Consider the following 17,298-nt stretch of genomic DNA (forward strand, 5'->3'; position numbering starts at 1 on the left):
GGGAACTGGAGTCAGGTCCTCTGCATGCATGTGCTCTGGGTGCTCTGAATTGCTGAACCATCTCTCCAGCCCCACCCCCAATTCTTGAATTATCCTCCCTTCGGTCTCCTCAGTAGCTTGGACTAGAGGTGGGTAATAATGTACTAGACACAGAAGGGAAAACAGCCTCCCTGTGGTCAAGCTGTGCTGAGACCATCGGTGACTCAAGAGTAGCCATGGGCCAGCAGTGGAACTGTGGACCATGGGGCTTTTGGTCTGTAGCTCTTGGTCCTTATACCTCATCCCAACCTCCCAATCTTTTCCTGACCCAGGCAAACCCAAGGGATCTGCCTCAAGACCTGGAGTGGTGGCAGGACTCAGTCACTGACTGGTAATCTCTAAGGGGAGACTGAGTTTGGAAGCAGGTCTCAGTCAGAACATGTGGTTATTATGTATGGTACTTATACCAGGAGCCGACCACTGCCCATACATACATACATATATATATAATTCATTTTTATTTGTTTTCTTTTTACATATGTGAATTTTTTTGCCTGCATGTGAATGTCGGTGTGTCCAGTGCCCATGGAAGTCATAAGAGGGTGTTGGCTGCCTAGGAACTGGAGTTACAAATAGTGAATGTTGGGAATCAAACCCTGGTCCCTGGGGAAAGTTACAGGTGCTCCTAAACAATGAGCTATCTCTTTAAAATTTGAGAACACTGTAGCTGTCTTCAGACATACCAGAAGAGGGCGCCAGACAGATGGCTGTGAGCCACCAAGTCGTTGCTGAGAATTGAACTCAGGACCTCTGGAAGAGCAGTCAGTGCTCTTAACTGCTGAGCCATCTCTCCAGTCCAAGCCATCTCTTTAGCACCACCCTTAAATTCTTGCACTAGTCCCTGGAAGCCTAAATACATTTGCAGTCTTCCCTCCCAGAGAGCTCGTGGGAACCAGGCAGCAGAAAGTCTGGGACCACTTTTGACCTCTCTCTGCCCACCCTAAACTTCAGGGTTCAGGGTTCAGGGAGCAGCTGAAACTGCCAGGACGGAGTCCAGTAAGTTTCCAGCCTCCAGAGCTCTGGGAAGCTGATCCCTCTGCGGTGGGGGCTGAGAACGGGGTTGTAACAGCCTCCAGGGAGGATCATGCAAGTGGGGACAGCTGCAGCTCAGCCAGGCGGCAACCAGCTGCTGCCTGGGAGACTGGCCAGGGCCAGGCAGGGCGGGCACGGCCCCCACAAGCCCTGAGCCTGAGCCGGCGGATCCAGACCGTGGGAGCAGGCAGTGGCTGGAGGCTTGATTTCACGTTTCCGTGCTGTGTTAACGGTCAGTTTGGTTAATGCTGAGCAGATGGGGGAGGGGACGCCAGCTCCCTCGGGGACAGTTGTGGGCCAAACATGTATGCGTGTACAGAGGATACGGGGCCTGCCTTACAGATGGTGCAGTGTGGGCTCGTCTGCCCATGAGCACCCACTCACCGCTGCACACACAAGGTTGATTCTGTAGGACGGACAAAGGCAAGGGTGTGTTTCTGCCTGGGAGTCTGCGCTAGCACGGCTGGAGGCGGAAGCCCGCTGTAGGCCTGCCTGGCACCCGCCCCCGCCCCAGTCGTCTGGGTTACCCAGACCGAACTCCCAACATGGAGAGTCTTCCCACGATCCGCCCTGCCACTCAGGGAAGACACCAGGCATACAGAGAGTTATTTCAAAAAATAATAATAATTTATAAAATGCCTTGTTCTTCTGTCTTTTCCACAGGCTTCTCGTCTCTCAAGGACACCAGAGCTGAGGCTCCTTCAACAAGATGCTAGAACAAGCAGTGGGGAGTTGGGGACCAGGGTGGCGAGGCTTGTGGGCTGCGGGGGCGGGGGTGCAGTGAAGTCCCAAGGCCTCTAGGTTGTTTGGGGAGCTAGAAATGTTTAGGACCAAAGATTTGCAGTCAGGCCCGGAGAGCCCCTGGGGTGGAGGCTAAGTGTCAAGGCCTTAATGCTTCGCTCCTCTGAGGATGAGTCCAAGGGCACGACCATGATCTTGAGACGAGGAGTTGAACTCTGAGCTGGGAACATAAGTTTGGAACAGAAGGCCTCAACTGTGAACCCCAAGACCAAGAATGGGCCTCCCCAAAACAGGGCCAGAGAGAGGATCTGGGCCAGCAGTAGCCTCGAGTCAGAGGCCTGATGACAGTGCCAACGTCAAATGCTGATGAAACAGGTTGGAGTCCCACGGCCACGGGCCTACGAGCCCATGCAACATCGTTCCCAGGCTCATGTGGTCTGCGCCTCAGGAAATGGGAAGGGGCTTGGCTCGAGGGGCAAAGGGTCGTGGCTGAAAACCGAGTCGCTGGAGGAGCACGTGCTGCTGGCATCCCCATTGTTGGGGGAATAGGGTCCAAAGGTCAGGCGGAGGTCAAGGTACTGCAAGGAACAGAGCTGCTCAACTTCCAGCCTCTGGGACTGGATGCTTCATGGTCAGGTCCCTAGGTCATGGGATCGGGCAGAGAGAGGGCATGGGGCGGGGATGGGCAGTACCTCTTCAGAGACAGCCAGCAGGACCTTGTCCAGAGCTTCCACCAGCTGCTTAAAAGTCGGCCTCTGAGAAGGAGCTGCGTGCCAACACTCCCTCATTAGCCCATACCTGGGAACGGGTCAAAGAAACTTATGTCTAGGGCGGGCAAAGTGAGGACTGTGGGCTCCCTAGGGTTGGGGCTCCGGGCACGGCGGGTGTGGGGGCTGGGCAGGAGAAGCAGGGCAGGTTAATGGGAGAGTAGGAACAAGACCAGGGCACCGTGAGCCGTGGAGAGGAAGAAGAGGGAACCGGAGTGGAGACAGTACTGCTCTATGGCCAGGGTCAAAGCTGACATCAAAGTCAGGACCCAGGATGAGGTCTGGACACTGGGGCAAGGAGGGTGACCTTACAGCTCTGAGGGGCAGTTTGGGGGCCGCTCCATCCTGTGCCCCTCTCGCAGCAGTGAGAACAGCTCCTCCACTGGGATGCCGGGGTATGGGGAGCCCCCGAGGGTGAAGATTTCCCACAGCAGGATCCCGAAGGACCACCTGGAGGTAGAACTGCAGCTCAGTGGGGCCCAGCTTCCTTCCTTCCTCATTGAAGCTGTGGTAAAGGCTACTGCAGTCGCGATGCACCCTTGGGGATAGGGAGGGGCACTCCTTTCCTTAGGAGTATCAGAGGAACTCCTAAGATCTTATGACTTTGGCAAGCGCATTGCCCTTTTAGAGGGGATGGACAACTTGAAGATATCCAGCAGCCATCTTAGAACCCAGTTCCCGGACTCACACGTCACTCTGGTGTGTGTATACACGGTCAAACAACGCCTCAGGAGCCATCCACTTGACTGGCAGGCGGCCCTGGAGGAAGGAGGAGGGGACAGTGGTGTGAGTAGTACAGGACCTATCCCTTTTAGACCAGGTCTAGTCCCCGCCCCACTCCCATGTGTCTCCGCGGTGCCCCTCACATTGCTGGTTTTCTTATAGTAGTCGATGTGGTGGACACCACGGGCCAGACCAAAGTCAGCGATCTTCATCACGTCATCCTCGGTCACCAGCACGTTTCGGGCAGCCAGGTCCCGGTGGATGCACTGAGGACAGGGTAGGGAGTATCAATCAGGACACACGTCTGGGAGTTCAACGTTTCACAGCAAGCCCAGGGGCCAGAGTCACTCAACCCCCGAACTGATGAGAAATGGAATGGGCAGAGGCCCGGGCTGAATCCCCAGGCCCAGAAAGAGAAAAAGAAAGAAGCACGGTTTGTTCAGAGCCCACGCCTACACCATGCTTGCCCTCGGGTGGAGAGAATGGGGACCTGCGGGGTTACAAATAGGGACATGCAGGGTTAGCTGCAAATGTATGGGAGCAACGGATAGAGCCATGAACTGGGAGCAAGGAAGCCGCTGGAACATTCAGTGCCACCAGCAAGAAGGTGTGGAGGAGTTAAGAGTAGTTCAGACCACAGCACAACTGTCCTTTGCCCACACCTTCCGAGACTCCAGATACTGCATGCCTCGGGCCACCTGGTAGGCACAGGAGACCAGGGCCGGGAAGGAGAGCGGTCCTTCGCTGCTCCGAGGCCCATCAGGGCTGAGATCAGGGCCTGGGGGACGCCGGGCACGGAGGAATTCCCGAAGGTTTCCCTTGGCCGCATATTCCACAATCACATACAGGGGCCCTACAGAGGGAAGACGCGGACCAGGGGATGGGAAGTCTGGCAAGACTGTGCCTTCGCATCCCAATTGCATAACTGTAATGACGGCTCCGGGCCCCACCTTCCTGAGTGCAGACACCCAGCAGGTTAATGATGTTCTTGTGTCTTCCGATTAGCTTCATCATCTCCATCTCAGAGATCAGGTCTGCCAAATCCTTGTCGGAGGCATTGTCTGCAAAGCAACGGGTGGGCTGAGGAAGTTGCCCTCCAACCCCACAAGAGCATCATGGGATGGGGTGGGGGTGAGGGTGTCAAGGAAGTGTGGGCTGAAACCCTGCTGGGCTGTGTGCCTCAAAAGAAGCCTTTCAGGCTAGGGATGTAGTTCAGTTTGAAGAGTGCTTGCCTAGCAAGAAGTCTGCATTCAGTCCTCACCACATATAAAACTAGGGGTGGTAGAGCCCTTGTCTAAGCCTAGCACTTGATGAATATGAGGCCAGCCGTGTGTGTGTGTGTGTGTGTGTGTGTGTGTGTGTGTGTGTGTGTGTGTGAAAAGAGGGATCAGGGAGCATGGAAGGATGTGGGGGATAGAGTGGGGTGGAAATGCTGTAAATAAGTACTCATATATGAAACTCTCAAAAGAAAGTAAGTGCTAAAAAAAATAATTCCAGGCCAGGAACAGTGGAGCCCACCATGAGTTTAAGATCAGCCTGGTCTACATATGAATCCAGGAAGACTATATATATATATAAACAAACAAACAAAACTTATTTATTTAAGACAGTGTTTCTCTGTGTAGCCCTGGCTGTTCCAGAACTACCTTTGTAGTCCAGGCTGGCCTTGAACTCAGAGATCTGCCTGCCTCAGCTTCCTGACCGCTGGGATTAAAGATGTGTGTACCACTAAGGGTGGCTTAAATACTTGCTTTGATGGTTTGGGGAGATGCTCAGGGAATGATGTGTCTGCAGCACAAGCACAAGGATCTGAGTTCGGATCCCCGCACGCTCGTAAACAATTGCGTGGAGCAGGGCTGTGGCCCTAACACTCAGCACAGAGTGGGGAGGGGTAGGTAGCCGGCCAGCTAGTGTGGCTGGAACAGCAAGCCCCAGATTCAGCAAGAGACTGTGTCTCAAAAACTAAGCTGGGGCGGGGGGTTGGGGATTTAGCTCAGTGGTAGAGCGCTTGCCTAGGAAGCGCAAGGCCCTGGGTTCGGTCCCCAGCTCCGAAAAAAAGAACCAAAAAAAAAAAAAAAAAAAAACTAAGCTGGAGAGCTGGAGAGCTGGCTCAGTGGTTGAGCGCACTGACTACTCTTCCAGAGGTCCTGAGTTCAATTCCCAGCAACCACATGGTGGCTCACAACCATCTGTGATGGGATCTAATGCCCTCTCCTGGTGTGTCTGAAGACAGCTACAGTGTACTTTAATAATAATAATAATAATAATAATAATAATAATAATAATAATAATAATAACACCAATAATAAACTAAGCTGGTGATAGAGGAGGCACCTGATATTGCACACCTACACACACCTATGCCTATGTCCACACACATACACCTATGCCTATACATGCACACACACCTATGTCTATATCCACATGTACATATACCTAGACCTATACATGCACATACACTTATACCTATGCGCACACATACATCTATGCCTATACATGCATGTACACCTACACCTATACACACATATACCTACACCTATACATGCACATATAGCTACACCTATACATGCACATGCACTGACATCTATATATGCACATCTATGCCTATACACGCACATACACTACACCTATACACACATATATCTACACCTATACATGCATGTACACCTAAGCCTATACATGCACATACACCTATACACACACACACCTATACATGCACTTGGCACCCACACCCATGGTCTCTCAACCTCTCTGAACCTCAGGCTCATTTTATATGCAGCAGAACTCTGAAGACTCTCAAAGAACTGATCTTCCCATGAGCAGGTCCAGGGGACAGGAGAGAGGCAGAAGCTCCAGACAGGAAGGAAGTTGTGCTAACTGATTCCTGGGTAACAGTTCCTAGAGGCGGGAAGTACCCTGAGGTCTTGTTATGTATTAAGGAAAGAGACCTCTGTGACTTCTCTAGGGAAGACTGGGCTAAGGACCAGGGACAAGGCTCCCAGGGCTGACCTGCTGCGGCCTTGGGATAAAGATGTAACTCTTCCCCTCGCTGCACATCAATATGGAGAAGCCTGTTTCACAATCGCTCCCTCACAGAAAGTGCCAGCTGGCTCCGGCTGTGCAGAGTGGAGGGAGGGAAGAATGCGGCAGCTAGGGACCGCAGCTACAGGTTCCAATGGGGAGCCAGCAAGACACCCAGGACCCAAGGGTATACTGTTAGACATCAAGAGACTGAGTAGACATGATATGATAATATGATTTACAGAGAACAAAGCAAAGAATAGACACACAGAAGAAAATATAAAGGAGTCAACAAGACGGCATGGCGAACAAGCCTGACGACAAGACTTTGATCCCTAAAATTGGCCCCCATAAGTTGTTTTCTGATCAATACGGGTACTGGCTTTGTAGGTGCTCACACTTACACACGTTTCACACACACAACACAATAATCGCCCTAAATCCCAGCAGAGGGAGGCAGAGGCAAGTGGAGCTCTGTAGATTCAAGTCCAGCCTGGTCTATTAAGTTCCAGGCTGGCCAGGACTATAAAGTGTGACCCTGTCTGAAAAGGTGATAAACCTTTTAAAATAAATACAAAAATAAGAGAGGTTCAAACACCAGGCAGCTGCAGGACACTTTGGGGACATTGCTTGAGTTCTGGGTTTCCTTATCCTCTTTGCTATTCCTGGGGATCAGACGGTGGCTCCTGCACATGTTAGACAAGCATTCTAGCACCCAGCCAGGCCTCGTCACATTTTGGGGAAAGGGTTTTACTACGTTGTCCAGGCAGCATTTGCGCTCTGTCCGTAGCTTACCTCAGTTTACTATCCTATTGTCTTAGTCTCCTGCATACCCAAGATGACAGGCTCATGCCACCAGGCCCAGCTTGAACCTGGGACGTTTTATTTTTGAGATTTATTTGTATGTGAGCGGTGCATATGTGCATGGGTGCGTACGTGCACAGGGATGTGTGTGTGCCTTCAGAGGCCAGGAGAGGCTGTCAGAATCCCTGGGGCTAGAGTTACAGGTGGTTTTGGGTTGCCAGATGTGTGTGCTGGGAATTGAACTTGAGGCCTCTTGCAAGAGCATTGAGCACTCTTAGTGGCTAAAGCCGTCTCTCCAGCCCTGAGGCTGGGACTGTTCTAGGGCAGGGACTAGGAGCGGGAGGAATATGTGCTGAAGGTGTATTATTTAGTGGGGTTGGTGGGGATGAGGCATAAAACGTGTGAGGATGACTAAGAGAGCCCAGAGCTAACGGGGGATCTTAAGCTCCAATCACCATAAATCTCACAGGGATCATCACCCAGGGGCTAAACTTTACTGAGCCGTTAGGTATTGGGAGGCTGGTGTAGGAGGATCCCTATGAGTTCCAGGCAGGGCTAGATTACAAAGTGACCTCTAGGTCAGCCTCAAAACTAAAGAAAACAAAACGGTCCTATCCCATCACTCGGTGCATGCCTTTAATCCCAGCACGTGGGAGGCAGAGGCTGGTCTAGTCTACAGAGTGACTTCTAGGACAGCCAGGTTGTACAGAGAAACCCTGTCTCAAAAACATAAAAACAAAAACAAGCAAACAAACAAAAAAGAAAGAAGGAAAGAAAGAAAAGAAAACCAGTTCCACACCCTACACCAAAAATTTACTAAGCCGCCATGTATCAGAAACATCTATAAACTTCCCCCTGAGAGGTAAGGAGCCATTACTCATGTGTGGAGGTGCAAGAGGTAACTGAGGCTTAGAAGCCATTTGCCAGGGCCAGCAGCAGGGCTGGGCTTCAGGACCAAGGGTAGAAAACCTGAGGTCTTTTCTCATGCATGGGCAGTCCATGCAGTCCCTCCCATGACCCCAGCACAGGCTATCCCTTTAGCCCTTTGCATGGCCCCAGCACAGGCTATCCCTTTAGCCTCTTGTGTGGCCCCAGCACAGGCTATCCCTTTAGCCTCTTGTGTGGCCCCAGCACAGGCTATCCCTTTAGCCCTTTGCCTGGCCCCAGCACACCCTGCCCAGGTTGCAATGTATACCTTTCAGCATCTTCACAGCCACGGTGCTGGTTTGGTCTGGCCGGGAGGAATCCATGCCAAGGGCTTCTGCACGAACCACTTGCCCAAAGCAGCCCTCACCCAGGGGCTTTCCGAGCACCAGCCTGGAGACCAAGAAGGCCTGTGCCTCAGATCCGTGGGTACCACTCCTGAGCTGGCACCCCCATTCTTAGCCTGCTCAGTGTACCTGTCCCGGGGGAACTCCCAAAGTGGATCGAGAGGTAGGTCTAGACTCACAAGGCCCGTGAGCAAGGGCGGGCCACTGGAGGAGAGCCGGACACCTCGCACCAGGGACAAACTTGACTTGCCAGAGGACCTCGACTCCAAGGAGAACTGCAAAGTGGGAGATTTGTTCTGCCTGCTGGGGTCAGGCTGAGAGCCAGACATGGTGGGATCTGGGGAACAGGCGCAGTACCTGCCGGGCCAAAGGGAACCGGGACAGCTTCTGTACAGTGACAGGCTGTCGAGAGTGGTGGCCGTGGATTGCTTGTCGGTGATACACCCCGGCCAGCAGCAGGAGCAAAACCAAAGCCAGTGAGCCAGATACATATAGGATAATATCTGTATATCTGGCCTCCGATGTTGCTGTTGTCCACGCGAGGTCTTCTTCCTCTGCTTCTTAGAGGAACATAGACAGAGAAATGAGCAGTGGGTGGTCAGACTGACCAGCCCTTCCCCTCAGCTTAGGTCCCCATAGTAACTAACACATATAGGGACACACACAGAAAATGTCACAGTTAGATGTAGTCTTATATCCCTGAGGGGTCACATGGACAGTCACGTAAAATCAAATACATATCCCTGCTGATTTCAGTGAGAGCACTCACAGAGCCAAAAAAACCCAAAAAATCAAACAAAAAAATGCCCCCCAAGAAAAAACAAACAAAAAAACACCCCCCAAAAACAAAAACAAACAAAAAAACAAAAACAAAACTATACTCCCACAGGCCAAGGAGACTGCCTACCTAACAGGCCACAATGAACCAGAGAGGAGTCCTGTAGCCTCCCCCAGAATCCCCCAGGCCCTCACCGGGTAGCACTGTGAGCCACGCTGACTGGTAGGAGAGGCCGATGGAGTTGCCCGCCAGGCAGGTGTACTCCCCTGCATCCTCAGCCGACACGTTCCTCAGATACAGCACCTCCACCTCTGAGCTATTGATGTCTGTTGTCTGAAGCGGTGCACACACTGGGTCACCGGAGGCTCTGGGCCGCCCTGCGGCTGGGATGGTGGCTAGGTAGCCTCCCACCCTAATGGGGAAAGACTGGGGCCCAGCTGAGGCACTGGCAGGAACCGCACCTTCAGGACTTGTACGTAGGGGAAACCATCAGCGCCGAAACTGCTGCCGTTGATAACGATGTGCTTCAGCCACTGGATGTGCGGCTGGGCGTCACTGTACACCTTGCACAGCAGCTCCACGTTGCTGCCAACCACAGCCGTGGTGTTGGCTGGGAGTCCCGCCTGCAGGATGGGCCGGTGCGGGGACCGCTCTGGGGGCCAGGCCAGGCCGTCAACCCTGACCAGTGGCACCCACGAAATCACCCGGTTTCCCTGCCCCCAGCCGCCCTCCTGGCTCAGGTGAAAGACCTTCTGGACACACAGCTCTGATCTTGTCTATCTTCCGTTTACCTTCCTCTAACTTTTTATGGCTCTACTGTCTTTGGGCCCAGGGCAGCTTCTCAGACTCAACCTCAACATGTCCACGGCCTGTCCCTGTCCCCTTCCCCCACAAATGCTGCACCCATGCAGTATCCCTGCCCACAAATGCTCTATAGTCTTAAGAACTGAATTTAGTCTGTGCCACCTGCCTGGATGCCCTTCTCCCATTCCTTTAGGCCGATTTCTCCATGCCTCCCCACCCACCCCTTGCTTCCTTCTGACCCTTGGGGCTGTCTCACTTGTCTGAAACTGACTCCAACAAGATAAGACAAGATACCCACCCTCGGGGCAGGACGGAGCCAAAGATAAGCCAGGTTCTTTGTCCTACCTGCCCAGCCCATCCACTCACCCAGCACATCCAGCAGATAGCTGTAGCGAATGCTACCCAGAGAGTTCTCCACAAGACACGTGTACGTGCCACGGTCTGAGGGCACCACGCTTTCCATCACGAGGCTCCAGTGTTGGTGACGCAGCTGGAAGCAGGCAGGGGTAGAGGAAGTGTCCACAGGGGACCCGAGAAAGCCAGGACGGGGGAGGACAGAATCTACCTATGAGGCTCTTCTCAATCTTTCCAGCCCCTGAGAGGATCGGGCCAAGGCCAGAGATCCCTGGACAGAGACAGAGGCTATAAGAAGTGTCTTAATGGGGCTGGAGGAGGAGGAAGAGGAAGAGGTAAAGGAGGAGGAGGAGGAAGAGGAGGAAGAGAATGAGGAGGAGAAGGAGGAAGAGGAAGAGGAGAAGGAGGAGGAGAAGGAGGAAGAGGAGGAGGAGGAAGAAGAGGAGGAGGAGGAGGAGGAGGTGGTGGTGTTTGAAGGCCAGGCATGGTGGTGTACACCTTTAATCCAAACACTAGGAAGCCATCCAAAGACAGGAGAATACGAATTTAAGGCCAGCTTGGTCTACAGATGGAGTTCCAAGCCACTCCAGAGTACACAGTGAGATTCTGTCTCAAAGGAACAAACAAAACAAACAAACACCAAAAAAACACCCCACCCCACCCCCCGAAAAAATCCCAATAGAAAAACAACATTGAGCCCTGGTTTGAGTCTTTCAAGTTTAGCTATACCCTACCGGGGAGTGCTCTCTTTTGCTTGTCTTTGCTGGCTCTGAGAGTCTCAGTTTCCTTCCGACAGCATGCTAAAACCCACTGCCCAGTGTTTCTTCCCACCTTAAAGGAGATGCTTCCCAGGAGGCTGGCGTTGGACATAGCCAGTACTCTACAATGACACCCTATCTCAAGAGCCAGCACCACTGGGGCTGGAGAGGTGGCTCAGCCGTTAAGAGCACTGACTGCTCTTCTAGAAGTTCTGAGTTCAATTCCCACAACCCCATGGTGGCTCACAACCATCTGTAACGGGATCCGATGCCATCTTCTGGTGTGACTGAGGACAGCGACTGTGTACTCACATACACAAATAAATCTTTCAAAACAAAACAAAACAGCATCCTCACCCCAGGAAGCCAGAGGCAGGCTAGTTCTTCATGAGTTCAAGGCCAGACTAGTCTACTTAGTGAGTTCTAGACCATAGAAAGATCCTGTCTCCAAAACCAGCACCAGCACCAGCTCCTCAGGGCTGGAGAGATGCTCAGAGGTTAATAGTGCTGGCTGCTCTTCTGGAGGACCTGAGTTTGTTTCCTAACTGTCCCCATCTGGCAGGTCATAACTGCTTATGTAATTCTAGCTCCCAGGAATCCGATGCCCTTTCCTGGTCTCTGTAGGCGCACGCGCGTACACACGAATAGAAATCATTGAAGTAGCCCGATTCATGCCCCTTGGCCATAAACATCATCACCAACACCGAAGACCCCTACCAGCCCACAACATGAGTTAGTTTTTGCTAAGGTCGAGACGTCGCACTTTGTGAGAGGGTAGCAGATTGGGAACTTGAGCCAGGGCTGTTTGTGCTCTGGGGCTCCGGAATCACCTTCCTCATTATCTATCAACCTACATGGAAGGGTGGGGGTGTGAAAACGGGGGTGGAGGGGTTGGGTGGAGACAGACTCTGAAAGCTGAGACTCACCCGAATGCCTCCGATACGATTCTCTCCGTGGAAGGCCTGTCCGTTCTTGAGCCAGTGGATGGTGGGCATGGGGTTCCCTGCAGCTGGACAGCGGAATTTGACAGTGTTCCCGGCAGGTACCGCGTGCAGTTTCTTCTCCATGCGTTGGGGGTGTGTCCAGTAAGGTGCTAGAGGGGAAAGAGAGTAATTAGGACCCTAAGGTGACCTTGGCTCCCATACTTGGTGACCAGATGGGTGGCAGAGAACAGTCCTTGGGAAAAGGTACCAACCTTGCTGCAGGTAGGAGTGCCCACTCGAGGAGCTGCTGAGGGTCTTGGGGTCCTCGTTATTGATGGAGGGTAAGGAGTCTATTCAGGGACAAAGGAAGGCCTCTGAAATCCAAGAGAAGAGAGGTTTCTCTCCCAAGGGACCCTTCAACCCCTGCCAGACCCTCATACCATCCATAATCAAAGTAAGATTGTGTACGACAGTCATGGAGCCACGGGCCAGGCAGAGGTACTGGCCAGCATCCTCAGGAAGGAAGCTGGCGATCTCCAGGCGGCCTCTCCAGCCCCGTACTCTCCCAGCAGATGCTAAACGGCTGCCCTCCTTGTACCAATGACGACCACGCTCAGTGCGGCCACAGCATAGCCGCACAGGCTGCCCAAGGGCCACAGTCAACACCTGCTCTTGCTGCTCCGAGATTGGGGCTGGGCAGGGCTCTGAGGGCAGATGGGCAGTAATCATTAATACCCATAGCTCCATCCAAGGCTAGCCCCCCCACCCTACATACAGAGAACATGCTACACACGTGAGACACAAAGATCCTGTGATACATGCTGTCCTCCCACACATAACCACATGCTACAAATGCTTTGCGTAGGGCCAACGCCACACTTCTAGGAGCTGTCACACACACACACACACACACACACACACACACGCACAAACACACTCGGCACACATGCTAGACATGCTACTACCCAAAATACACACACATACACAAGGCACATGCTACAGGTGCCACATACAAGGACACATGCCACCCCTCTGAGGCACACCATCCTTGGTACACACACCACACATGCTGTTTGCACCTCCCAACCAACACACCCGGTGCATAGAACCACACTACACACACAGCCAAGGGGCTCACCACTGGCTCTGCAGCCTAGCCCAGGCTCTGTGCCCTGTAAGGCTAATCCTCTCTTGTAGACATACAGATAGGAGTGTGCTTGCTGGGAGCGAGACAGTGAATTGCAACGCCCTGCCCTGCTGCCACCTTCTTGGGGCCAGGGCCAGGATCCTCTCCAGCTCTACTCAGCCAGAAGCCCCTTTCTTGTGCCTGTCCCTGACATCCCTGCCACCCTCTCCCGCCTTAGAGGCCATACCCTGTTCCATTTCCTCAGAGGCCTCAAGGGAGAAGGCTGGTGTCTCCTGAAAGATGCTCAACAAAGCCAACAGCAGCCACATTTCCTTCCAGCTGTTCTCGGGACCCAGGCCAGACTTCCCGCTGACCACCTTCCTAAAAGAGGGGGTTTGGGAGTAGAGGAGAGCTCTGGTCAGCACTGGTCCCATTCTTTGTTTTGCAGATGAAGACCCAGAGACAGGAAGCAGTCAGCAGGCTCATCCAAACCCCACAAGGCATAGCAGGGCAGAGACTGGAGCCAGCACTGCTGGGCAGAGCCCTGGCCTCCCCATAGGAGGTTCTGCAGGGCGTGTGCGGACTTCCTGCTGTCTTGGGTCCTACTGTGACCTGGCATGCCTTCACAGAGAGAGCAGTCTCGGGATTCTTTCCTTGGGAGGAAGCAGAGATGGCGGCTTATCCTGGACACATCATTTATTTTCTGCTGAATAAATGAATTCATTGCTGAAGGCTCAAAGAAGAAAAGGGAAACCTAATACAAGGCCAGCCTTCAGCATCTGGACGCCATCGGATGGGACCTCGCTCTTGAGTATTATTGGCATTTCCACATCCAGCTTGGGATGCCTCCAGTGGTGGGTGCCCAAAGGAGGTGCAGCCCAAATCGAGGACATTCTTTCTCCTTCTGAGCCAGGAAAGCATCCTGAGGACACTTCCGGTGGTTTGCACCCTCACGGCTCTGTCTTAGACAATGTAGGAGCTCGCTCCGCTTTGTTTATTGTTTTTGTTTTTTTCTGAGTTGTGGATTGAACCTGAGACCTCCCTGCATGCTAAGCAAAGCCTCTGCCACCGCTTTCGTGTCGAGGTGGCTTGGGAATTGACACAGATTTTACACGTCTGGTAGCAACAATTTCAAATCCCGGTTTCCCACCAAGACCTACCTTTCTGAACCGTTATCATCATAAGGTTGCTTCAGGGACAAAGAGGGACCATACATGGAGGGATGGCACACACACAGAGCATTATTGGTGAGATGTTCTCACTGTCCCCATACTGAGTGTGCACCTTGGTCTGACCTTAATCAGTGTCTACTTGTGCAGTAGATACACACGCTTGTCCAAATGCTGCTGTGAGCGTCTGTTTCCCTAAAGGAAGACTCTGGCGTAAGCCTTAACTTGACCAGGAAACCAGTGGAGTCCCAGGGACACACAGGCTGTTACCTATCCTGGATAGCAACCAGGTATCACCAGCATCTTTGGATCAGGGTTCTTTCCCTTAGGACCCTGCTTTTGTTGGGCAAGGGCTTTGTGAGTGTGTATGAGGTCCTTGCACAGGGGCTGTGCTAATTTCTGTATTGGTCCAACTTTAGTACCTAACCAAACTGGGAACCCTGCCCAGGGAGCCCATTATACCCATTCTACCATTCTCAGCCCACTGCTGAGGAAGACACAGGCCTAAGCCTTGGTTGGTCCACTGACCTCATCAATGTCTCTCAGCTTTCCTACCCCACTTAGGTTAAGTCATGGTCATTTCTTGCTTGGTATCTTGGCAAATCTCAGGTCTTCACCGCCCAGCTGTTTGTTTGGCCTTTTTTGTTTTGTTTTGGTCTGGTCCCTGATGGTTGTGAGCCACCATGTGGTTGCTGGGAATTGAACTCAGGACCTCTGAAGAGCAGTCAGAGTTCTTAACCACTGAGCCATCTCTCCAGCCCTGTTTTCTCCCTGTTACCTAGTTTACAAGCCCCTGAGGGTTAACTGCAGACCTGCAGACCGCCCTTTTCCTCTCTCTCTCTCTCTCTCTCTCTCTCTCTCTCTCTCTCTCTCTCTCTCTCTCTCTCTCTCTATTATTTTGAGACAAATTCTCACTAAAGTTGGCCAGGCAGACTGGCACTGAAACTCACTCTGTAAACCGAGTAGGTCTTCAACTTGTAAGCCTCCTGCCTCAGCCTGGCTAGCCCCCGTTAAGGCCCTTCATTTTAAACGCCAGTGTTAGTCCCACTGTCTGTCCCTTCAGTAAATTCTAAAAGCCAGCACGTTTACTTTCCTGTCTGTACCTCTGTGTCACTCATTCCTTTTGTCGACCAGCTTAGCTATCATTTTAAAACCCCCCTTGACATGGGGGTTGGGGATTTAGCTCAGTGGTAGAGCGCTTGCCTAGCCAGCGCAAGGCCCTGGGTTCGGTCCCCAGCTCCGGAAACAAAACAAAACAAAAAAAAAGAACCTTGACCTGTCCCCCTACCCTTAGTTTGGTCTGCTCATCGGCAAAAGACTCCTACCACACCCTGCTAAGCAGAGAGGGCCGATTTTCGTCTCCAGCTTGGATTGGGGTGGACAGGTCCAGGGAGGTTTTATTCCCACTCCCACGCTGCCCTGAACTCTCAATCACAGAGTTCTTAGTCTGGTCACTTCTGCTGGCCGCTGAGGATTGCTAACCCTTAGTTGTCCTGCACTCACACGAAGAGGTGCTCTGTGCAAGTGACTGCGAGAGTTAATTTCCTCATCAATTTGGCCAGAGCGCGTCTGTCACCCAGCCCAAAGGCGACAGTGCTCTTATTTTAGTGCCCCTATCCCGTCGCCCTCGGAGGAAGGTGCACGTCAACGGTCTCCATGCGGAGTTGCATAGACAGCTGGCCCATCGCCCCCGCCTCGGTGGGCAATAAGTAACCAGAGCGGTGACCAGGGTGCTCTTTGAACGGAGGGGGACAAAAGGCCCTGTGTGCGCTGCGGGTTACTGATTTACCGTCCCCTCCACCCAACCACTCCCGCCGCGCGGGCGCCAAGGTCCCCGGGACTGAAGGGGCAGCTCCCGAGCTCCACCGCCGCGGTCCCCAAGGCGGCCCGGAGTACGGTGTGTGGCCCGGCTTGCCCAGAGTTAGAGGGTCGGCTCCCTGTGCAGGGGCTCGGCTCACCTGGCTCCTCCGCCACCCGGTTCCCGTGCTCGGGGGTCACGATCCCGGCAGGGCTGGCACACTCACCCGCCTGGAGCTCCTCCGCCCCGGGCCGAAGAGCCAGGAATGTCCCTGCAACTACAGCGTGGCGGGGGGCTGCCCACCTCCTGCCCCGCCCACCTCGGGCTCCGCCCCTCCTGGACCAGTTCTGATCTGAGAGGCGTGGTTCGAGATCTGGCTAAAGTCAGCCGGGCACCCAAGTGCAAGAGCTCCGGGTGGTACTGGATTTCCCAGTCTCAGCCGCTCCAGGGCCCCTGGTACAACCTGCGAGGTGTGACCTGCTACTTGCTCTATTCTTTGCTCTACACCGCCTTGGAACTCACCAGGCTCTCTGGTTTCCCGTGCAATCGCAGTACCTCTGATAGATCTGACCTCTTCTTTGCCTGAGCGACCTTCGGAGGATATTTAAAATGCATCTCCGTCGGGGTGGTGGTGGTAGTGGTGGCGTCGCATTCCTTTAATCCCAGCACTGGGGAGGCAGAGGCAGGTGGATCTCTGTGTTTCAGGCCAGCCTGGTCTACATAGGGAGTTCCAGGACAGCCATGGCTACACAGAGAAACCCCGTCTCAGGGCGGGGTGGGGGTGGGAGACAAAACAACCAACCAACAAGCCAACTAAATATATAAATAATTTAAAATAAATAAAGTACATATTCAGGCCGAGCCTGGTAATCCCAGCTACTCAAAAGGGTAAGGCACAAGTGACACAGCGACTCAATGAGACTCAGTCTGAAAAGAAAATAAAAACAAAAGCAAAACCACAAAAAGCACCGCCGCTGTCACCACCACCACCACCACCACCACCACCACCACCACCACCACCACCACCAACAAAACCCACAAACAAACAGGGAGCCTAGCAGTTGAGCAAGGCTCTAAAATCCTAGTGTAAAAGACAAACGCTGGAACTTTCTTTTTAAAAACATTTATTTATTTATTTATTTATTTATTTATGTGCATTGGTGTTTTTCCTCCATGTATGTACATGTGAG

General features: G+C 52.9%; 1 protein-coding gene across 6 annotated transcripts; it reads right to left on the reverse strand.

Annotated features, from left to right (window-relative positions):
* Positions 1–1,676: 1,676 nt before the first annotated feature.
* Fgfr4 (fibroblast growth factor receptor 4) lies at positions 1,677–16,391 on the reverse strand. 6 transcript variants are annotated; one of them, NM_001109904.1, is given in 18 exon segments: positions 1,677–2,390; positions 2,505–2,610; positions 2,892–3,029; positions 3,268–3,338; positions 3,446–3,568; positions 3,965–4,155; positions 4,253–4,363; positions 8,323–8,444; positions 8,528–8,673; positions 8,756–8,955; positions 9,371–9,509; positions 9,638–9,828; positions 10,347–10,470; positions 12,019–12,185; positions 12,288–12,365; positions 12,456–12,719; positions 13,389–13,522; positions 16,269–16,391. In NM_001109904.1, coding segments are annotated over 17 exon segments (2,403 nt in total). In that variant the 5' UTR covers positions 13,471–13,522; positions 16,269–16,391; the 3' UTR covers positions 1,677–2,240.
* Positions 16,392–17,298: the final 907 nt, after the last annotated feature.

Source organism: Rattus norvegicus, chromosome 17, assembly GCF_021556685.1.
Source record: "Rattus norvegicus strain SHRSP/BbbUtx chromosome 17, alternate assembly SHRSP_T2T, whole genome shotgun sequence".
Lineage (NCBI taxonomy): Eukaryota > Metazoa > Chordata > Mammalia > Rodentia > Muridae > Rattus > Rattus norvegicus.

Excerpts from the sequence above, each read along its gene's own strand:
- Fgfr4 (XM_087589799.1), bottom strand. The coding sequence starts at position 13,470 with ATGTGGCTGCTGTTGGCTTTGTTGAGCATCTTTCAGGAGACACCAGCC. Across the intron at positions 12,186-12,287 it reads GCACTCCTACCTGCAGCAAG|CACCTTACTGGACACACCCC; the intron begins GTTGGTACCTTT and ends TTTCCCCTCTAG. Across the intron at positions 10,471-12,018 it reads ATCGTATCGGAGGCATTCGG|CTGCGTCACCAACACTGGAG; the intron begins GTGAGTCTCAGC and ends GCCTGCTTCCAG.